The 20,421-nt window shown below is 36.1% G+C and overlaps 1 protein-coding gene across 3 annotated transcripts; it reads right to left on the bottom strand.

The window, feature by feature from the left end:
• Positions 1 to 9,970: 9,970 nt before the first annotated feature.
• LOC114185011 (uncharacterized protein At4g29660) lies at positions 9,971 to 16,923 on the bottom strand. Of its 3 annotated transcripts, none has more exons than XM_028072485.1 (5): positions 16,905 to 16,923; positions 16,403 to 16,573; positions 14,009 to 14,232; positions 12,002 to 12,121; positions 9,971 to 11,826 (listed from the first exon to the last, which is right to left on the bottom strand). In XM_028072485.1, exons 3-4 carry the CDS (start codon positions 14,189 to 14,191, stop codon positions 12,014 to 12,016), a joined length of 291 nt encoding a protein of 96 aa, XP_027928286.1. In that variant the 5' UTR covers positions 14,192 to 14,232; positions 16,403 to 16,573; positions 16,905 to 16,923; the 3' UTR covers positions 9,971 to 11,826; positions 12,002 to 12,013. The 3 variants fall into 3 exon arrangements, with proteins under 3 accessions (XP_027928286.1, XP_027928285.1, XP_027928284.1); XM_028072484.1 differs by having other exon boundaries at positions 16,902 to 16,920; XM_028072483.1 differs by lacking the exon at positions 16,905 to 16,923 and having other exon boundaries at positions 16,403 to 16,643.
• Positions 16,924 to 20,421: the final 3,498 nt, after the last annotated feature.

Genomic DNA, 20,421 nt, shown 5'->3' with positions numbered 1-20,421 from the left:
CCAGGCGGTAAAACAGGCCAAATTGGCCACCGTCAGGCGGTACATAACAGGTCAGCCATGAATTATGGTCAACGAGCACAAAACAGCAGGGGATTAACACAATGACAGCCCAAAAACAACAAACACGAGTTTATCATCACAAAAAGCAACAAAAACAACAAGTATCAAAGCAAGGGAACCCTAATCTAGTCAACCAACAATTAGATTATTAATCAAAACGAGCATGACAGTGCGAAAATGCAATAAACAAGACAACATTACTTGGGTGGAATGCAAGAAGTGTTGAAGCGTGAAGAGTGGTGGATGGCGAGAGCAAGGTTGAGTGGTGGGAGTAGATGCGCCTGGCGAGAGTGTGGCGGCAGTGTGACTGGGAGTGATGAGAATAGTTGCGCCTAGCGGGAGCAAGGGTGAACTGTGAGTGAGGACACGAGAATGGGAGTTGGAATCAAGGGTTAGGGTTTGAATTTGAAAGAGATTGGGAAATTAGAGAGTGAGATTGAGAGTTAGGGTTTTGAGAGGGGTGAGGAATGAGAGTAAGGCGCCAGGCGGGAGTAATAAGGGGGTAAGGGTTTGGGCCAGGTCAAAACACATAATTAAAAAGCCCAACATGAGCAGCGCTGTGGTACCGCCTGGCGGGAGGGCACGAGCCGCCAGGCGGCGTATCAGTAAAATGCCTCTGCACCAATTTTTCTGGTGTGGCGCCAGGCAGGTGCGAGGGAGCCGCCAGGCGGCTGGCTTCTACAGTAGTTCCAGGGGTCAAGTTTTCAGATGGCGCTTGGCGGGAGGGAGTGAACTGCTAGGCGATTACTGCAATCTTGGACTTTTTTGTGTTTTTGGGTTATTGTTGGGTTGGCTTTGACTCTATTGTGCTCCCACCAACCTTTCACTCTTGCACACATACTTTTTCAAACTTTTTCAACTTCAAACCAAGCATTCACACTCAAGAAAAACGTTCAATTCACTTAACAAATGCACAACTTAATTTAAGACATGACTTTACTACACAAGCTATGCTACTACTATTCTCACAAACAATCAATTTTACACTACCACATTCTATGATGCATAAATATTGAACTCAATTCAAAATGCAACAACAAGCACATGCTATCACATCCTAAAATTAACTATGCATGACAACACTCAAAGTTATGCTACCACATGTTCACAGATGCCAATTTAACACAAAGTTCAACATCTCAACAACATAACAATCATACTAACACAATTCACACATGCATACAAACATCATACTGAATTGAAAACGAAAATTAAAAGCTAAAATGAGTTTAGAGCGCTGGGTTGCCTCCCAAGAAGCGCTTGTTTAACGTCACGAGCCTGACGGGTAAGGACTCTAGGCTTCACTGAGGTGCATGACGGTGGTCATCCTCAAAACTTCACCACCCAAATAAGGCTTGAGCCTTTGGCCATTCACTACCCAATTCCTTTGTGAGGAAGGGTCTTCAATTTCAATTGCCCCATAAGCTTTCACCTCTTTGATGGTAAATGGGCCTGACCACTTGGATTTCAACTTCCCTAGGAATAATTTGAATCTTGAGTTGAACAGAATCACTTGTTGACCGGGTTTGAAATCTCTTTTTACCAACTTCCTATCATGATAGGCCTTCACTTTCTCTTTGTAGCTCTTGGATGACTCATAGGCATTGAGTCGCATCTCTCCCAACTCATGAATTTGTAGCTTTCTCTTCTCCCCTGACAAGGATGGATCAAAGTTCAAGAACTTCATGGCCCAATAGGCCTTGTGCTCCAACTCCACCGGAAGATGACAAGCCTTCCCATATACCAATTGGAATGGAGTCAACCCAATTGAAGTCTTGGATGCAGTCCTGTAGGCCCACAGAGCGTCGTCTAACTTGATAGACCAATCCTTTCTTGAGGAAGAAGTTGTCTTCTCAAGGATCCTCTTGATTTCTCTATTTGACACCTCTGCTTGTCCATTTGACTGAGGATGGTATGGAGAGGCAACTTTGTGTCTGACATTGTAGTGCTCCAAGACTTTCTTCAACTGAGCGTTGCAAAAGTGAGAACCTCCATCACTTATCAAGACTCTTGGGACACCAAATCTGGAGAATATGTTCTTTTTGAGAAACTTGATGACTGTCTTAGCATCATTTATGGGTGTGGCAATAGCTTCCACCCATTTGCTGATATAGTCCACAGCCAACAAGATATACTCCTTAGAAAATGAGGAAGGCAAGGGGCCAATGAAATCAATACCCCAGCAGTCGAACACTTCCACCTCCAATATGTTCTGCAAAGGCATTTCATTCCTTTTGAAGATACTCCCTGTTCTTTGGCACTTGTCACAATGTTTCACATGTGCATGAGAATCCTTGAAAATGCTCGGCCAATAAAACCCAGATTGTAGAACCTTTGCAGTTGTTCTTTCTCCACTGTAGTGTCCCCCATAGGGTGAATTGTGGCAGTGTCACAAGATATCTCTTGCCTCCTCTTCAGACACACATCTCCTTAACAGATTGTCTGCCCCAATCTTGAAAAGGTGAGGATCATCCCACACATAGTATTTTGCTTCCCTGAACAGCTTCTGTTGCTGATGCCAACTCATATCCTCAGGAACAACTTGAGCAGCCTTAAAGTTTGCCACTTCTGCAAACCAAGGTCTATTAGATACTAGGAGCAGCTTTTCATCAAGGAATTCTTCTAACACTTCCTGCTCCAGTGTGGTCACCTCTTCATTCACCAGTCTTGACAAATGGTCTGCCATTTGATTTTCACAACCCTTTTTGTCTTTAATCTCAAGATCAAATTCCTGCAACAACAAAATCCACCTAATGAGTCTAGGTTTAGAATCAGGTTTAGTGAGCAAGTATTTGATTGCAACATGATCAGTGTAAACCACTACTCTAGAACCAATGAGATAAGAACGAAATTTTTCCAAGGCATACACTATTGCTAGTAACTCCTTTTCAGTAGTTGCATAATTCACTTGATGTTCATTAAGGACTTTACTAGCATAGTGTATGGAATGAAAAATCTTATTCTTTCTTTGCCCCAAAACAGCCCCAACCGCATAATCACTTGCATCACACATAAGTTCAAAATCAAGTTCCCAATTAGGTGTAATGATTATGGGTGCGGAGACTAGGCTGGTTTTCAAAAGATTGAAAGCATTTAAACATTCAGCATCAAAATTAAAGGAAATATCCTTGTTGAGCAAGTTGCTCAATGGCTTGGCTATCTTGGAGAAATCCTTGATGAAACATCGGTAGAAACCCGCATGTCCAAGAAAGCTCCGGATTCCCTTCACATTTGTTGGTGGTGGGAGTTTCTCAATGACATCCACCTTTGCTTTGTCCACTTCAATGCCCTTGGAAGATATTTTGTGACCCAAGACAATCCCTTCAATCACCATGAAATGGCATTTCTCCCAATTGAGAATGAGATTGGTTTCAACACATCTCTATAGCATAACTTCCAAATTTGCCAAGCAAAGATCGAATGAACTTCCAAACACCGAGAAGTCATCCATGAAGACCTCTATGCACTTCTCCACAAGGTCGGAGAAAATAGCCAACATGCATCATTGAAACGTGGTTGGTGCATTGCAAAGCCCAAATGGAATCTTTCTGTAGGCATAGATACCAAAAGGGCAAGTAAAGGCGGTCTTCTCTTGGTCTTTAGGGTCCACCACAATCTGGTTATAACCAGAATAGCCATCCAAAAAGCAATAAAAAGCTTGACCCACCAATCTCTCTAACATTTGATCCATGAAAGGAAGAGGGAAGTGATCATTCCTTGTGGCCTTGTTCAGCTTTCTATAGTCTATGCACATCCTCCAACCGGTCACGGTTCGTGTGGGTATCAACTCATTCTTGTCATTACGGACCACTGTCATGTCGCCTTTCTTGAGAACCACTTGTACTAGACTCACCCATGCACTATTAGAGATTGGGTAGATAATTCCAGCATCTAGAAGTTTCAATACCTCCTTTCTCACCTCCTCTTTCATCACAGGATTCAATCTTCTCTGAGGTTGTGCCACTGGCTTGAAATCCTCCTCCATGAAGATTCTATGCATGCAGTAGGAGGGACTAATTCCCTTCAAATCAGATATAGACCAACCAATGGCTCCTGATTTGACTCTTAGCACTTCAATCAACTTTTCTTCTTCTGAGGGTGATAAGGAGTTACAAATGATCACAGGTTTGTTGCTACCCCCTTCAAGAAACATATACTTCAAATGTTGGGGCAACATCTTCAACTCCACTTTTGGCTCTGTGACTTCATTCTCACCCTTCAAATCTTCCATCTTCGCCTCATGAGGAGGAATTTCCTTCAAAGCATCAAGATTGGCTAAGCACTCATCAATCTCTTTCTCCTCCTCATCATTGAGAGTCTCAAATGCACCAATTAGAGCTTTCTCTAGAGGGGATGAGGTGTGTAGATCTTTCTTGGAGCTCATGAGCACTTCATCAAGCATATCAACTCTGAAGCATCCTCCAATATCTTTTGGGTGAGACATGGCTTCAAAAACATTGAAGTTCACTTCTTCATCTTGAACTCTCATTGTGAGTTTGTCATCATCAACATCAATTAGCACTCTTGCAGTCTTCATAAATGCCCTCCCCAATATGAGAGGAACTTCAACATCCTCCTCCATCTCCATTATAACAAAGTCCACTAGGAATAGGAACTTGTCAACTTTAACCAGCATATCCTCCACTACTCCGTGGGGGTATTTGATTGACCTATCCGCCAGTTGCAATGTCATTCGAGTGGGCTTGATTTCCAACTCCCCAATCTTCTTGGACATAGAAAGAGGCATCAAGTTGATGCTAGCACCCAAATCAAGTAAGGCCTTCCCCACAGCTAGGCTCCCAATTGTGACTGGAAGTGTAAAGCTGCCAGGATCCTTAAACTTTGGAGGCAACATCTTCCGAATGATAGCACTGCATCCAACCTCTAGTTCTATGGTTTCCTCTTCAATAAATCTTCTCTTCTTTGTGAGGGTTTCCTTCATAAACTTTGCATAGGTTGGCATTTGCTCCAAGGCTTCTGAGAAGGGAATATTGATTTGAAGCCTCTTGAAAATGTCCAGAAACCTTGCAAATTGCCTTTCTTTATCTTTTTTCGAAGGCTTAAGAGGATATAGGAGAGTCTTCACTGGTGGTGGCTTTATTGCCACTTCCTTCTTTTTCTCATTTTCTCTATTTTCAATTTTATTCTCTTCCTCTTCTATAACAATTTCTTCATCTATCACTTCCTCATCTTTTTCTTCTCGTATGTCATTGGGCTTGGCTTTGGCTTCATCACTTCCTTTAGCATTCAACCCCACTTCTTTACCATTTCTTGTGACCACCGCTTTGCATTGCTCATTGGGATTGGCTTCGGTGTTGGCAGAAAATGAACTATTTTGTTGATTCGCCACTTGCTTGGCCAATTGCCCCACTTGCACCTCCAAGTTTTTAATTGAGGCATCAGTGTTCTTCTGATTCTGAATTGACATTTGCATGAATTGTTGCATCATGTCTTCAAGCTTGGATGTTCTATCAGATAAAGAAGGATGTTGGTAAGTTTGTTGATGTGGGGGCCTATTTGAAGGTCCTGCTTGGCCCATGTTTTGGTGAGGTCTCCATCCTTGATTATAGTTTCCTGGTCGACCTTGGTTGCCCATATAACTAACTTCCTCCTGAGATGTGCTTTGCATAGCACACTACATATTGGTATGGTTTCCTCCACATAACTCACAACTTTGCACTTGTTGGAGTTGAGCTATAGAGGCATTTTGAAGCTCTTGAGGAAGTTGTGACAGTTTCTTCATGAGAGTCTCCAACTGCTGAGTCATAATCTTGTTCTGAGCCAATAGAGCATCTTGAGATTGAAGCTCTAAAATACCATTCTTTTGAGAATGGGCTCTCTCAGTATAGGCTTCATTATCATTAGCTGCCATATTCTCTATTAACTCATAAGCTTCCTCTGGCGTCTTCCACTTGATACTCTCACCAGCAAAGGCATCTAACATCAACTTTGACTGGGATTTAAGGCCTGCTAAGAAAAGAGTGAGTTGTGTAGGTTGATCAAACCCATGAATGGGAGTCTTCCTTAGCAGTCCCTTGAATTTATCCCATGCTTGGCCCAAGGACTCGTCCATATCTTGTTGAAATGCCGAGATTTCCTGTTTTCCCTTATTAACCTTGGACTGGGAAAAATATTTGCTCAAGAACTTTGCAACCACATCATCCCAGTTAGTGAGGCTATTTTCAGGAAATGAATTCAGCCAGGCTTTTGGGTCCTGCTAATGAGAACGGGAAGAGACTCAATCGTATGGCTTCATCAGGAACTTGATGGATCTTCACAGTATTGCATATCTCTAAGAATGTGGCTAGATGAGTGTAAGGATTCTCATGAGACAGGCTGTTGAACTGATTACTCTGCACTAGATGAATAAGAGTTGGCTTCATCTCCATGTTGGTGGCATTGACGGTTGGCCTAGCAATACTGTTGAAGTTGATATGGCCTGTGAACACTGCATAATCTTCCAAAGTGCGTCTTTCACGACCTCTACCATCACCATTAGGATTTTCAGCCATTTCTTCTTCTGAAAAAGAATCAAGATTCTGAGAAGTAGACGGAAGAGTGTCTGAAGTAGAAGAATGATGGGCAACTTGTTGTGCTTGAGCTCGTCTTCTCCTTGTGGCACTATTGTTTCTGCGGGCATTTTTCTCTATCTCAGGATCGGCAAGGAGTGGTTCTGAAGATGCAGTCCTCCTTGTACGGATCCTACCCTGCATAAACTATAAAGCAACAACAAAAGCAAGCTCGAACTACAAGTTAGCCCAAAATTAATGTGCGTATATAAGTAAACAAAAACAGTAAATATGCACAAAAGAATTTAAGTCTAAATAAGTCAAAAATCACACAAAAGTCTAGTATTAGACACGGGTCCCCAGCAACGGCGCCAAAAACTTGTTAAGACTTTGGCAAGTGTACCAAGTCGCGCAAGTAGTAACCGGTAAGATCGGGATATCGTTTCCCAAGAGACTCGTGTATACTAATTAATTGCGTAATTAGTGACTAATTTAAACTAATGAATAAATCCATATTTTGAGTTTCAATGTATGAAATTAAATTTTGCATAAATAATTAAAATTGAACTTTGGAAGTTAAAGGCACTTAGTGAATGGACAAGATTAGAAATGAAATGACTTGATATTGTCGGGGTTAGAATTCACCAATTATGCTCTCATGCTAATGTCAACCCACAATTTTACTCAAACCCTAATTCCTTAATGGATTGAGCCTAAATTTCCTTATTAAAAGTCAATTCCTTGAACTCTTAATAAGCAAATTTGCTTTATGCACTAAGGTTTAAGACAATCAATGGGTCAAGCCCCATTCCTAGGTACAAGCTCCATTGAGTTTTCTTATTCCAAATCTAGGTTTCAAAAGATATTTCCACACCCAATGAACCAAAAATCATGCAATGGATGGTTAAATCAATGCAAGCATTAAGTGAAGAAACAAGAAGACTAGCAATTAATGAAAGAGTCATATATATAATCAAAACATTTGCATTTACACAAGAGTTCCGTGGCTACATCTAACCCCAACAAAAATGGGTTTAGCTCTCCATTGTTATGGAGAGCTCAAGCTTGCAAATGAAAGAGATGGAAGAGAAAGAGATACAAAGAGGAAGATGGAGTTGTTCCCACAAGCCCTAGCACTCCTCCAAGCTCTCCAAATGTGTTCTTCGTGCCTCCAAAATGCCAAAGATCCGTTTCCCCTCGCGAAAACAGAAGAAAAAGAGCCAACTTGCCACATCAGCGAAAATGTGCGCCTGGCGGAAGGGTCTCACCGCCAGGCGCTAGCCATCAAACAGGGGCACACTTCTCATCTACCGCCCGGCGGTGGCCAGGTGCCACTAGGCGGTGACCAGCAGTAGCGCTTGGCTGGCGCTTGTCTGGCGCTTGGCGCTAGCAGCCTGTTGCGCCTGGCGCTGTCTTTGTGTCGCCGGGCGCTTCCTGTTGATATTTTTGCTCTTCTCCTCGCTATTCCGGGTCACTCATTTGTCTGGACTTTTGGAACAAAGCTTCCAATCTACAAAAAGGACACTGGGGATTAGTGGTATATTTAGATCAATGTAACCCACAATGTACTTATTTACAAAAGTAAGGTAAAATTGAGGATTAAGTAGGTTAAAAGCTTTGGAAGAGATGATTTTGCTAATGAAATATAGCTTGGATAATGGTAAAAATTAACATTATCACATATCTTTATCACATCCCAATGCAATGTCTTCATATATCTTCAAACATCAATTTATTTGTGCTAACAGTTTCCTTACTAATTGTGGGAAAGAGCATTGGCAAACTATGAAGTGGATATTTAGGTATCTAAAATGTACTTATAAAGTTTGTTTATGCTTTGGAAGTGTTTAGCTTGTATTGAATGGTTACATAGATGTAGACATGATTAGTGGTGTGCATTCTATGAAGTCTACTTTTGGCTATATGAAAACTTTTGTAGGTAGCAATATCATTGCAATCCAAACTACAAAAATGTGTTGTTTTATCTTATACAAAGGCAAAATATATTGTTGTTACAAAAGCTTCTAAGGAGTTTGCTCTTATGGATGCAAAAATTCTTACAATAATTTGGATAATCATAAGAAAAATAAGTTTTACATTATGATAGTCGAAGTGAAATCCATTTAAACAAAACTCAATTTTTCATTCAAGGTCAAAGTATATTGAAGTTTGATATTATATACAGGATGCATTAGAGATGAAGCAATTATCATTAGAAAAAAAAAATATATACTAACGAGAATGGGTTAGATATGATGACAAAGATCATACATATAGGAAAATTTGCTAATCGTAAGGAGAAATCCGATTTGGTTGACTATGGCTCCAATTAATTGGTGAAAAGGAGATTTTTCAGGTGGGTCACGAATTTATTGGGCTCACATTGATTTAATTAAAAAAAAAAGGAAAGGAGGTATTTGTATTTATAGGCTTCTAGCCCATTATGCAATTTAAAAACAATGTAACCCTTTGCATCAGGTTTCTATGAAGAAAAAAAAATAAAATGGGAGATAGAGACAAAAAGCTATGAGTGTTTCTACTGAGAAAAGAAAAGAAGTCACTAGAAAATGAAGAAGAAGAAGAAAGCAACTTGTGTATCTTGTGCAAGCCTGTACAGAAAAGTTGGCTTGGAGAAAAGGTTTTATTCCACGACTCAAATATTAGGGCTACCTCTGTTGTTTGGTTGAGTACCCAATGATGAAAAAAATACATTTTTTTGTTGATCCTTGGAAGCTCCAAAAGAATTTGTTGTATATATATTAATTATTATTAGTGGAAGATTTTACTAAACTAAATCCCATGATTTTTTCTATTGATGTTTGTCTCTATATTTTTGTGTATCTTATTATTTTACATATGCTTAGTTTGATGAATAGAGACATGGATACAAGTTTTTCATTAGTGTTTCCCACTTTAATGTTACTAAATCACCAATGTTTTATCTATACTTATTTGTTTTTTGTTTTTTCACACCTACAAGTTACATGAAACTCCTATTTATAGACCTAACCTACAAATTTACAATTTACTATGTTGTCAAAGACCCGCTTGTCTTATATGGTAAGACCTACTTCCATGAAATGATTTCCTTTCTGTGGCTTCCTTACCATTCCCTTGCTTGATTATAATATTTATTCCTTTTAACAGACAATCATGATTCTTTGTCTTAATAAATCAACAATAAGTTATTTCTTTTATACTTTACTTCAAAACATTTAAGTACCTTAATTTATGTCCAACTTCCTAGATTTTTAATTTGAGTAACAACAAACAATAGTAAACTTAGTCCTTGTAGAATCGTAGGATCAAACAAGTAGTAATCGACAATTAAATGAAGAATAAGAGCCTAGATTTAAATATTTAAAGAGACTAAAAGAAAAATACATGCAACTTCTCTTAAATTGAAGAAAAATACTAGAAAAGATTAATTTGAAAGAAAGAACATTTGTTTTTAATCCTATATAGAGAACTCTAATCCTATGGTATTAAAGTATTAGAGTATTAGGTTAACTTATATTTTTGTATTGGGCCGAGTATGGCCCAACTTTTAACAAAATGATTAGTTGCCCTGATAAACCAACATAAGACTAACAAAGAGAACATTAGGGTTTCACTTATGCATTGCTACACATCTGCCTCCTTTGTTTTCAGATGGGAGTTGTGTGCCTCTATGTCTTCTCCATCATCTCCATTTCATACCAGCATTCCATGATACAAAACCACATCCATGACAAACCCACATCACCATTATTACATTGAGATGACATGTTGTAAACCTGCCATTGATTTCCGCCATAACACCAACATAATAGATTTTCGATAATATTAAGGAGGATATGTGACCCGAAAGTGCTTTGCACATTGACATACATCATATTTAAAGGAATTAAACTTTTTGAAAAATAAGGAAGGGAAGTGAACATAAACTTTAGAACAAAAAATAATAGATGTCCTAGGAAAAGCCAAATTTGAAAAGACTTAAAAGTAATGCAAAGAGATAAGAAATGCCCCTTTGTGTACTAATACTATCCTTAATTCCCAAGTTGTTAAAAGCAATACAACCCTCCTTATTCCTTAACAATTCCAATCATCCTCCACATACCAAGGTCATGAAAAACACGAGTGAGAACGAAGAATACATAATAATTTAGGTCATGGGTATGTTTGTGAACAAAAATAAGATTATTATAAAGTTTTGAAACACAAAACATTTTAAGGATGAAGGATGGCAAAAGAGAAAATTACCACATCTATTTATTGGGATAAGAGTCTCATTAGCAATAATAATGTTTGTTACCATAAAGATAAACATATGATGTTAAAAGAAATAAATGAAGGATCATATGATTTGTGTACCATAGTCTAGAATCCAAGAGTCCCTACATAAAGTTTTAGAAACATTAAAAGAGGAATTGAAGTTCTTAACAATCATGGTTAGAGAACAAGTACCAAAAGGTGACTTGTTGATAAACTCCACGATAAATTTTAGACGTTCAATTTCAGATTTGGCAAGATTTTCAGAGTCTATAGTTGGAAGATGAGCATTACTTAGTGGAATTGTCATGCTAAAATAAATAATAGGAATTCTTTAACCCCTCCTAAATAAAACAAAAACAATAGTAGTGATAGAAGAGTGTACTTCAAGCAACCCCAACAATTAAAGGAAATGAGTGCACTTTAAACAACCTTGAAAGGTACTATAACGAAGACAATAAAAAAGAAATGGAAAACAGGACTCACAAGTTGAGGAGCTGTGATACCAACTTGAAAAGATTAATTTCAAAGAATTTTTTTTTTTAAACAGTTATTCATCTCTCTGTGTATAGAGTACTCTAACCCTCTAATAGTAATAATAAAGAGATCTCTAGAATCACCTAATATCCTACTAACAACAATAATGCATTACTTTTTAAAAGGAAATAGATCAGTTCAATTAACATGAATCAATTATATACTTATATCCTGACATCATAACCGAATCCATCATAACGCCACGTTAGACTAATTTAAATAAATTGGGTTTGCAAGAAGAAACATTGATAAATATGAAAGTGAAACAAAATAATTTGATTGGCAACAGTTCAAATCAATGTTCAGCTCATGTACATTCAGAGGATTGCCGTTGATAACCAATAATCCCATAAACCAACAAATAGTACCTTTTTATGTATAATGATATTGAGGTTCGAATAGAAGACTTCATACATACTACTCAGGCTGACCCATTTGAAGAGCCCACACATAGTTCCTAATTAACCTGTAAAGAAACCCTATCTTAATAACCAATCAAGAATTGCAAAAGCTATAAGAAAAGCAAGCAACATGGAGAACATAGGAAAATTTTGCTGTAGTAAAATTTTGTTGCCATCAAACAGTCCGTTATCAATTAATCATAAAACATGAAAGTGAATAGGAATCAAGAATGAACATGCCTTCAGAGCTTTTCATTCAAATTTAGGAACATCACCGCCCATGATCCTCCAGGGACCCCAATAAAACTTTGGTCTCATGAGAGGAACTACTTTCCCAGGGTGCTCTTCCCAGTACTTTTCCTGTGATGTTGCAATATAAGTTAGTTTTTGAAACACAGATTACCCTAGTATATATTCCAATTACGCGTTTTTCAACCAAAATGAGCAATCACTATTATTGCACTAGGCAAATGGGCAATCATTATGAAGTTATTCCACGAGGCATCATCTTGTTAATTGACAGCTATGTTGCAATCGCAAGCCTCGTGAAAGGAGGTGATTGATTGCGTAGGGATTGGATTTTCAAGAATATTTATTTTAGTGGTTTGATGGTTGTGGCACTTTTTTTTTGTTTCAAACGTCTCTCTTTGCCAAAAGGGCATAAAAACCAAGCTTGGGGGAATACCACTCATGCAATGCAACTGTCCAAAATGTCTGATCCATCACATAAACGGATAATTAATAAACAAAGGTTAGCTATCAAATTATTGTGATAGTAAAACTTGGCATTCTATATTAAGTGTTTTCCAGAAAAATATTTCAGATTATATTATACAGAAATGAATGTAAGAAACGTGAACACAATTTATCCAAACTAGCAGAAGCAGCAAGTAGATTCCCAAACCTCCACACAATTACTTCATATAAAATCTATATCTTCTTTTAATTTTAGTAACTTCCCTGTCTGACCTCTCTTCTGATTGTAATTAATTTCCGTTCTCATCTTGGACCCTAAAGCTGAACAGTGGTGGAGCCTTCTAGGGCCCAAGCTGAATCTTCTTTGTCCTGGTAATATATTGGAATTGAGCTAAAATGGAAAGGGAAGTTCTCAATCTTTTTTAGATTAGCCACCCCACAAAAAAACTAAGTCAAATACAAGAAGCCTTTTCTTCATAAGCATGCTACAGGAAACCAGAAAATCCCTGTATAATAAACAATTTGTTGGCAGAAATTATAAAGAAAGGTCGATAGCTTTCGAAAGCTGAACCGCAAGCACATTCAATAGATAGATTTTATCACAAGGTGTATCAAAGAAACAGCGACAGAAGGCACAAAATTGAAATGGCAGAAAATGAATTATATTGATAAGCACAATCAATTATAAACTAATTGCTAAAATATACCAGTCACTCTGCACTTTTAGAACCTGGAGATTAACAAACCAAGTGAAAAATTTAATGCAAATGCACACATCATATAGGCAATATAATTGCTTTAAGCCATCAAAATCTAAAGCAGCAGCTAATCAAATATAACATAAAACACTTGAACAGATTAAAACTGAATTATGCTCATGCATAAGCTATCCATGCTGAAGCTACCCAAATCACTGATCAATCACTGAACTACTTCAAACAGACAAATACTAAATAACAAAATGTAATTCCAATCCCAATAGAACTTAAATTTCCAAATTGGGGATAAGGGAGGTATTGATAGTTGAAAAGATCTTGTAAGGAAAGAGAAACATAGATAAAGCAAACAAAAATCAGGACCCCAAGTAACACAACATTTACACATTAGTTTGAAAATAGTTACAGCCTACACGGATTCAATTGAAAGCCTCAAGGCACGAGCTCAGCCTTCAGTGATCCTGGTTAGATATTGAAGCATATTTTCTAACAATAATGATTAATCATCCCTTCATCCAACAAACAAAACCCATAAGTGGCACTTCTCTAGGTATCAAAATCGTTTAAACAGCCCCTTTGAAAAAATCAGTCATAGGAATCTAAGTCCACAAGTGTACCCAAACATAAACTACGAGTTGGCATAAACAACAAAATTTCACTATTTTTCTCTTTCCAATCCCATCAGAATATACAAAATAAAACCCACTCACAGAGTCTCAGTTATGCCTAAAACTACAGATATCCAATAAGTGGTAGTACAGATAAGAGAAAGAAAAATAAAACAAAATACCAAACATACTAAAAATAACAGAATAAAATATTAAATTTAAATAACCTTGTAGAGTTGTTCAGTAATGGCAGCACCAATGACTCCAGAGTAGAAAGCCGCGACGTAAATAGTGACCAATGGAGTAAATGATTTGGGCCTTCTGTAAGGCTCTACCATATCCCAAAGAAAGGTTTTTTCCCACTTTGTGTACAAATAATCTGCATATTTTCTCCACATGTAGCTTGTCATTTCAATTACTTCACTTTCACCCTCAATCAGTATTCAAGGTCCTGAAAAAAAAAGAGAAAGAAGACAGTAATAGTACCTTCAATTGAAAGGAAGACTGAAGTAACCATATGATCAAGAGCGCTCTCAATATATTCATTGTTTGTTATTGACTGTGCTAAGATGAGTCAACAGTTACATGGGCACCTCCTTTCTAATTAATCTAAATATACGATTTAGAGATGGAGGTTAAAAGCACCAAAAAGAAGCTGAGGGTAGTCTGATTGATATAGGCAAACAGACACCAAGAAAAAAAAAATAAACAATAAACTCAAATGTTAATATCTATAGACATGATTTAAGATAAAACATTATGACATCGATCTAATTCATCTAACCAGCCCTACATAATAGGAAAACACTCAGGTGTTGTAAATTTACAATTTATAAACATAATCATCTGTCTGTCGCAATCTAAATTACGACGGAAAATAGCTAACTCGAAAAAAAAAAAAATAAAGTTTTGGGAGTCGGGGAGTTGGTTACGCAAATTACCGGATTTTGAGTTGGGGAATTGGTTACACGGTAAGGAAGGTATTAGCACCCTAGAGTGCCCGCCCGAAGGTGATACCTTTAATTAGATATACAAAAATGACGTGGTTTTCAAAATGTTTAATTTTTCCCGAAACAAAATAATAAGAAAATAATATATAAGAAACAAAAATATTTTTAATTTTAAAGGACCGACAAGGATAATTCCTACGTATCTCTATTCGTAATAGAGAATCAGGGTTACTACTTCTCTTAAAAACCTTTTGAGAAATAGTGCCAGCAGGAGCTGGGCTTAAATAAATGAGACATTTTTATATCTTTTAAAGTTTTATATTTTTTAGGATTTTCAAGAGAAGAAAAGGGACCGAATACTAGGACGATGTGGACGATCACACACAAGTACTCAGACTTTTATGGGAATAGTAGATGATAGACGATCATACAAACATCCCAAAAATTTATCTTTGAAATATAATTGAATAACAAAATTGGATATTAGACGATGCAAACAACCATACAAGTATCCAAAACATTTATTGGGTGTGTCAGATGATAGACGAGTCATACAAACATCCCAAAACATCCCAAAAACGTATCTTTAAAAGATTAAGGTAGAAGAGTCAAAGACTAAATGATGCCGACAACCGTACAAATACTCAAACCTTTATTAGGGATGTCAGATGATAGATGGTCATACAAACATCTCAAAAGTTTAAATTTAAAATATATTTGAATAATAAAGTCAGATACCCGACAATGCATACGACCATACAAGAATCCAACCTTTCAAAGGAAAAAAAGAATTGAGCCCAAAAACCGAAATAGACAGAAAAAAATGGGCCTAATCTATCGTACCATTAAACTTTAAACCAAAATAATAAGAAAAGTGGGACAATCTGGACATGCCAATGCTTCAGGAAGAACAAAATACGCATTTAAAGTCATCCTATATAGAGAAGAGTGAGACCCAGCCATGCACCATTCTTATTATATTTTGCAAAAAAGGGCCTTGCGGCCAATTGGCCTAAAAGGCAATCTGCCATACAATCAAACACCTGCACTCAATAATTCAATATTCACGCCATTCACGGAATAATAACTCTCGCAAAATCTTCAAATTCAAAACAAAATCTTCAAATTCAAAACAAAATCAAACCAATCAAAATTAAATTTCATGCAAACATTATAATCCACGGTGACTTCAATTTAAACCTCTAAAAATGGATTCAACATCCCCTGAATACAACACTCGTTGTCCAAAATGCACCTGCACACAGAAGATCCAGAATGCAATATCCAGTGGCTAACTAAATGCATCAATAATCAAAAACTTATAACTCCCGATCCCAAATATACTAACAATTAACAATTCATGCTAATCCCCAAATAAATATGTGCTCAAGTAGCTCCGAATACAATACCAACGAATAACAAGGCAAATCACATACTACATTCATCCAGCTCAATACCAAATGCATTAACATGAAACTAATTATGCAATTTTCAGGGAAATTAGACAAAAATCAGAGATCATGATACAACACCTAAATACTGTAATCACCATACTCAATCAGATTTTACAAATTATTAGAACACGCTCAAACAGCTCCCATCACTCTTGGATTGAATTCAAATCATGAGGAATGAAATAGAGAAAAAGAAAGAGGAATCACTCATTGGTACCAGTAACGATAGCTTCGTCGGAGATGAGAAGTAGTTGTGGCAGCGGCGATTGGTGCGCGTGGAGGTTCTTGTTGGCCGAGGTGGAAGCGTGAACCTGTAAGAGCAGAGATGTGCTCGTGGCGGCGAGCTCGTGCGAAGCAGTATTCGGAGGTGGTGCAGAATCAATGTGTTCTGTGAGGGTTTGGTGGAGAAGAATTAGGAATTAGGGAATTGTGAACTAAGACAATCAAATTCTCAAAATTTCACCCAGATTTGTGCTTTAAATGAAAAAAAAAAAAAAAAAAAAAAGATGTCATGGAAATATAATATATTTCAGTTATAGTATAGCGTATTAATTAGAAATTTAAATTCTCTGGGGTTTTTATATTTTCGCTCTGTCCTACTTTCAAAATATACTGAAATTGATGTTTTAAAATATACTAAAAATTATCTGAATATATCAAAATCGGTGTATTTCGAATACACAATTTCAAAAGAATAAGAGAGAATCTAATAGTACCACCATTGCTTGTTTCTCTTCTGCAGAGATCAATCTCACAAAATTCCACTTCTTTGGGGGCTCACCCACCCCCTTCTTGCAGTAACTCTCTAATTTTGTTGTTCATGCTATTTCTAGCATTGCTTGAAAGTTTATTTAGTATGTCGGGTGTTGAACTTTAAGTCAATTAAAACAAAGAAAGTTATTGTTTGTAATATGACATTAGCCATTTAAATATTTATAGGTTTTTTCGTCAGAAAGAAATTTTTGTGTATGTACAACATATTGGAAAAATTGGTGCACTGATGTATTCATAATTGTAAACTAGAATCCTACATTAAAGTTATTTTTTCCTTATATTTATAATTTTGGAGGATTGTAACCTTCCCCCAAGGATTTTCCTACCCAACTAATTTGGTATGGGAAAGTCGTTAAAGAAATGCTTGATCCTTAAATTCATTATTATCGTTGTTGTGTTCTTCTCGTTTTCTCCAATTCTCAACAATATCGATAAAAAGGACATGGTTTAATGTGAGTACTTTATTAATGAGGAATTTGTAAATATCTATACACGAGTGTGGAGCATTGTCGTGTGTTAGGATTTTAATAAGAGCACCAAGTTGCTCAAGTAGCATTGTAGTGAGCAGATATTGTCGCTATAGGGACTTTGCCATGATTGATAATCATGATGAATTCTATAGTTTGCGAATTTTTGAGTAATAAATGTAAAATAGATTGCAAAAAATTGAAGTAAGAAGACTAATAATTTTGTTCAACACTTGGTTGGGGAAGAAAAAAAGGGTTATTTTGATGGAATGAAATCATTAGGGTTTAATTTCTTTAACTTATCCTACCATGCAATAAAAACTTCTTATTCAAATAAATTTGTGTTATGATGAATTTATAAGTTACCCTATTTTTAATTTTCTAAACAACAAAAAATATTTGTATCGTTGAATGATTTGCATTAGGAAAATAGACTTTATCTATAAACAACATTCTTTATTTTATTACTAAACATAAATGATTTTGATGGTCTTATTCAAGTATAGTCCTAATTGAGTTTTCCAAAACATAAAGATCGAGTGATTAGGGGATTAATCTACAAACAATAAACGTAGCAAAAGAAAGATAACACTTTTTTTTATCAAACATGAAAAAATATAAGGAAGTGGTTGCGAAAATACATTTAACTCTAATAAGGGTAATTAGCTACTCATAAACAGAAAAAGAAAATTATGAAGAAAGGGATTCCCTGAGTATATAACTTGTAACACCAATTCTCCTCAGCATCATTATAGTTGTAAATTTCTAGTTTTTGTACTTTCCTTTTAACTTTCTAACCCTTCAAATAGTAGTTATTAAGTTTATAAGGACTTTAATATAATATAGGAAAATTATCATTAACACTTGTTTTTATTTGATTTGGTCAAACAGTCTTCAAGGTGAGTTGACCTTATTGTTGAAGTGCAATCAAACTCCAAATTTTCGTGAAGAGAGAAATTCACCTATAAAGACTTCAACGCTCAAGTCGATAAGATATTTCAAAGTGAATATATGAGTAAAAGTGATTATCAGATGATTGTACTCTCTATGATAAAATGTATGTATAACCCTTTTATACCTACCAATAACAAGTTAATGGGTTTTATTATCATTAACATATTTTATTTATATTATAAATAATATCATATATCTCATAAGCACTATCTTTCTCTTATTTTAGGGGGGGTTAATATATCAGTTGGATCTCACATGTAAATCCTTTGCTCGTTGGGTCTTTTTAGGGCCTGCCAAATAATAATAATATAGGTCGAGTAGGGACATAAGCCCCTCGATATCCAAAGTTAATAACTTTTGCAGGTGGACCAAGTTATTAAATGAATGAGTTTATATGCTATTTTTAGCTTTTGGTCGACTTGTACTCAATTTTATATGTTGTTGTTAGTTTTTGGATGGGTTATATGTTGCTTTTAGCTCATGACCGAATTATATTCGATCACTTATATCGTCATAAATTTGGACGCTAATTTTTTTCTATTCTCGAGTAAGTCCGTAATAGGTAATTGTAAGGTACTTGAAGTTTCCAAGTGAGTCCATGATTAGACACTCATAAGGTACTTAGAGTTTTTTTTTTCAAATACGTCCATGGTCAGACATTGATAAGGTACTTTGTGTTTTTTTTCAAGTAAGTATATGGTTGGATGATGACTTTTTATTAACAGTCAATTCCAGCAAGTGCACTAGTATGTTGAAGTATAAATCTAAGTGTCGTATCCATTGAGATTTGTCAAGATTTACCATTACCTAGTTTGTAAAAAGAATAATGTTTATAAAACTTTAACTTTTAATCATGCAATTAGAATATGGTACGAAGAAAATATAAAAAATTTGTGACGAGGTTGGATGACTTCTCCTTTCCTTAAATTTATTTTGATTCCCTATCCTCGTGCTTAAGATTTATCATGCTTTAATGCTATGTAAGTGCTCTTTTAATGTAGATCTAGACTCATTTCTGAAATTTATAACCTAGGGAGTTTAGACCCAAGGCGATTTGAATAAATCTTTGTTTTACTACATGAGACTTTTTCCACCCAGCATTCCCTCTAGATCTTACAAGTATAGCATCTTTTTATCACAATTTGAATTACTCTTTCAACTTAATCCAAACCAGTTAAATATAATGCATATTATAAAACAAATCATAGATAAATAAAACTTGATACTGATAAACATATCGGAGGAGTAACCACAAACAGAGGCAAAAGTTCAATTACATCCAACCTCATACACTTTAGAGACTAGCCACTCATGTTGGTGGGCAAACTAATTTCTAAGCACAAATTTCTACTTCAATCTTTATTCCTCCTCCTTTCACACAATTTCTCTAAGAATTTTACAAAGGAAAGAGGCTTATTTCTCCTCAAGATGATGCCTAGACAAAAGGGGAAGCTTTGTTTTATAGATTGAATTGGGTGGTGCTAAGCCACATTTTTTGTGCTCAACCACATGAGTTTCTTTGTTACGTTATCCTGCTACTTTTACTCAACATTGTTGCTCTAGTTCTTTATGCATGATTTCCTTCTATTAATCTCCTTTTCTTCCATGCTTCTAACCTTCATAAATGATGAAAGCCCTTGTATGTAGCTTAGCACCAATTATCAGTCTTAGTCAAAGAATTCATGTGGGCTTGCTTTGTATCTCTAACTATCCTAGCTTAGCATCTTCAATAGTGGTTGTAAGACCCACAAAATTTAATTAATTAAATTAATTATTAATTAATAAATGCAGGTAGTATGAGTCTTTATGGCATTAAATGTTGATTATTGTGACGTGGAAAAGTACTAGCTCAAATGGTTGAGAGTACTTGATTGTGTGTGAAAACTTGGGTTTAAGTCTTATGTATGTCATTTATATGTTATTTAATTGATCATTATTTTAATAATATGTTGGATCATGATGAGTGATAATATAATCCTAGAATTAGAGGAATTATAATCCTAGTACACATTTTCATTTTTCCTCCCTTCATTGTTAATTA

Source organism: Vigna unguiculata, chromosome 5, assembly GCF_004118075.2.
Source record: "Vigna unguiculata cultivar IT97K-499-35 chromosome 5, ASM411807v1, whole genome shotgun sequence".
Classification (NCBI taxonomy): domain Eukaryota; kingdom Viridiplantae; phylum Streptophyta; class Magnoliopsida; order Fabales; family Fabaceae; genus Vigna; species Vigna unguiculata.
This window is presented reverse-complemented; position numbering and strand designations above follow the sequence as displayed.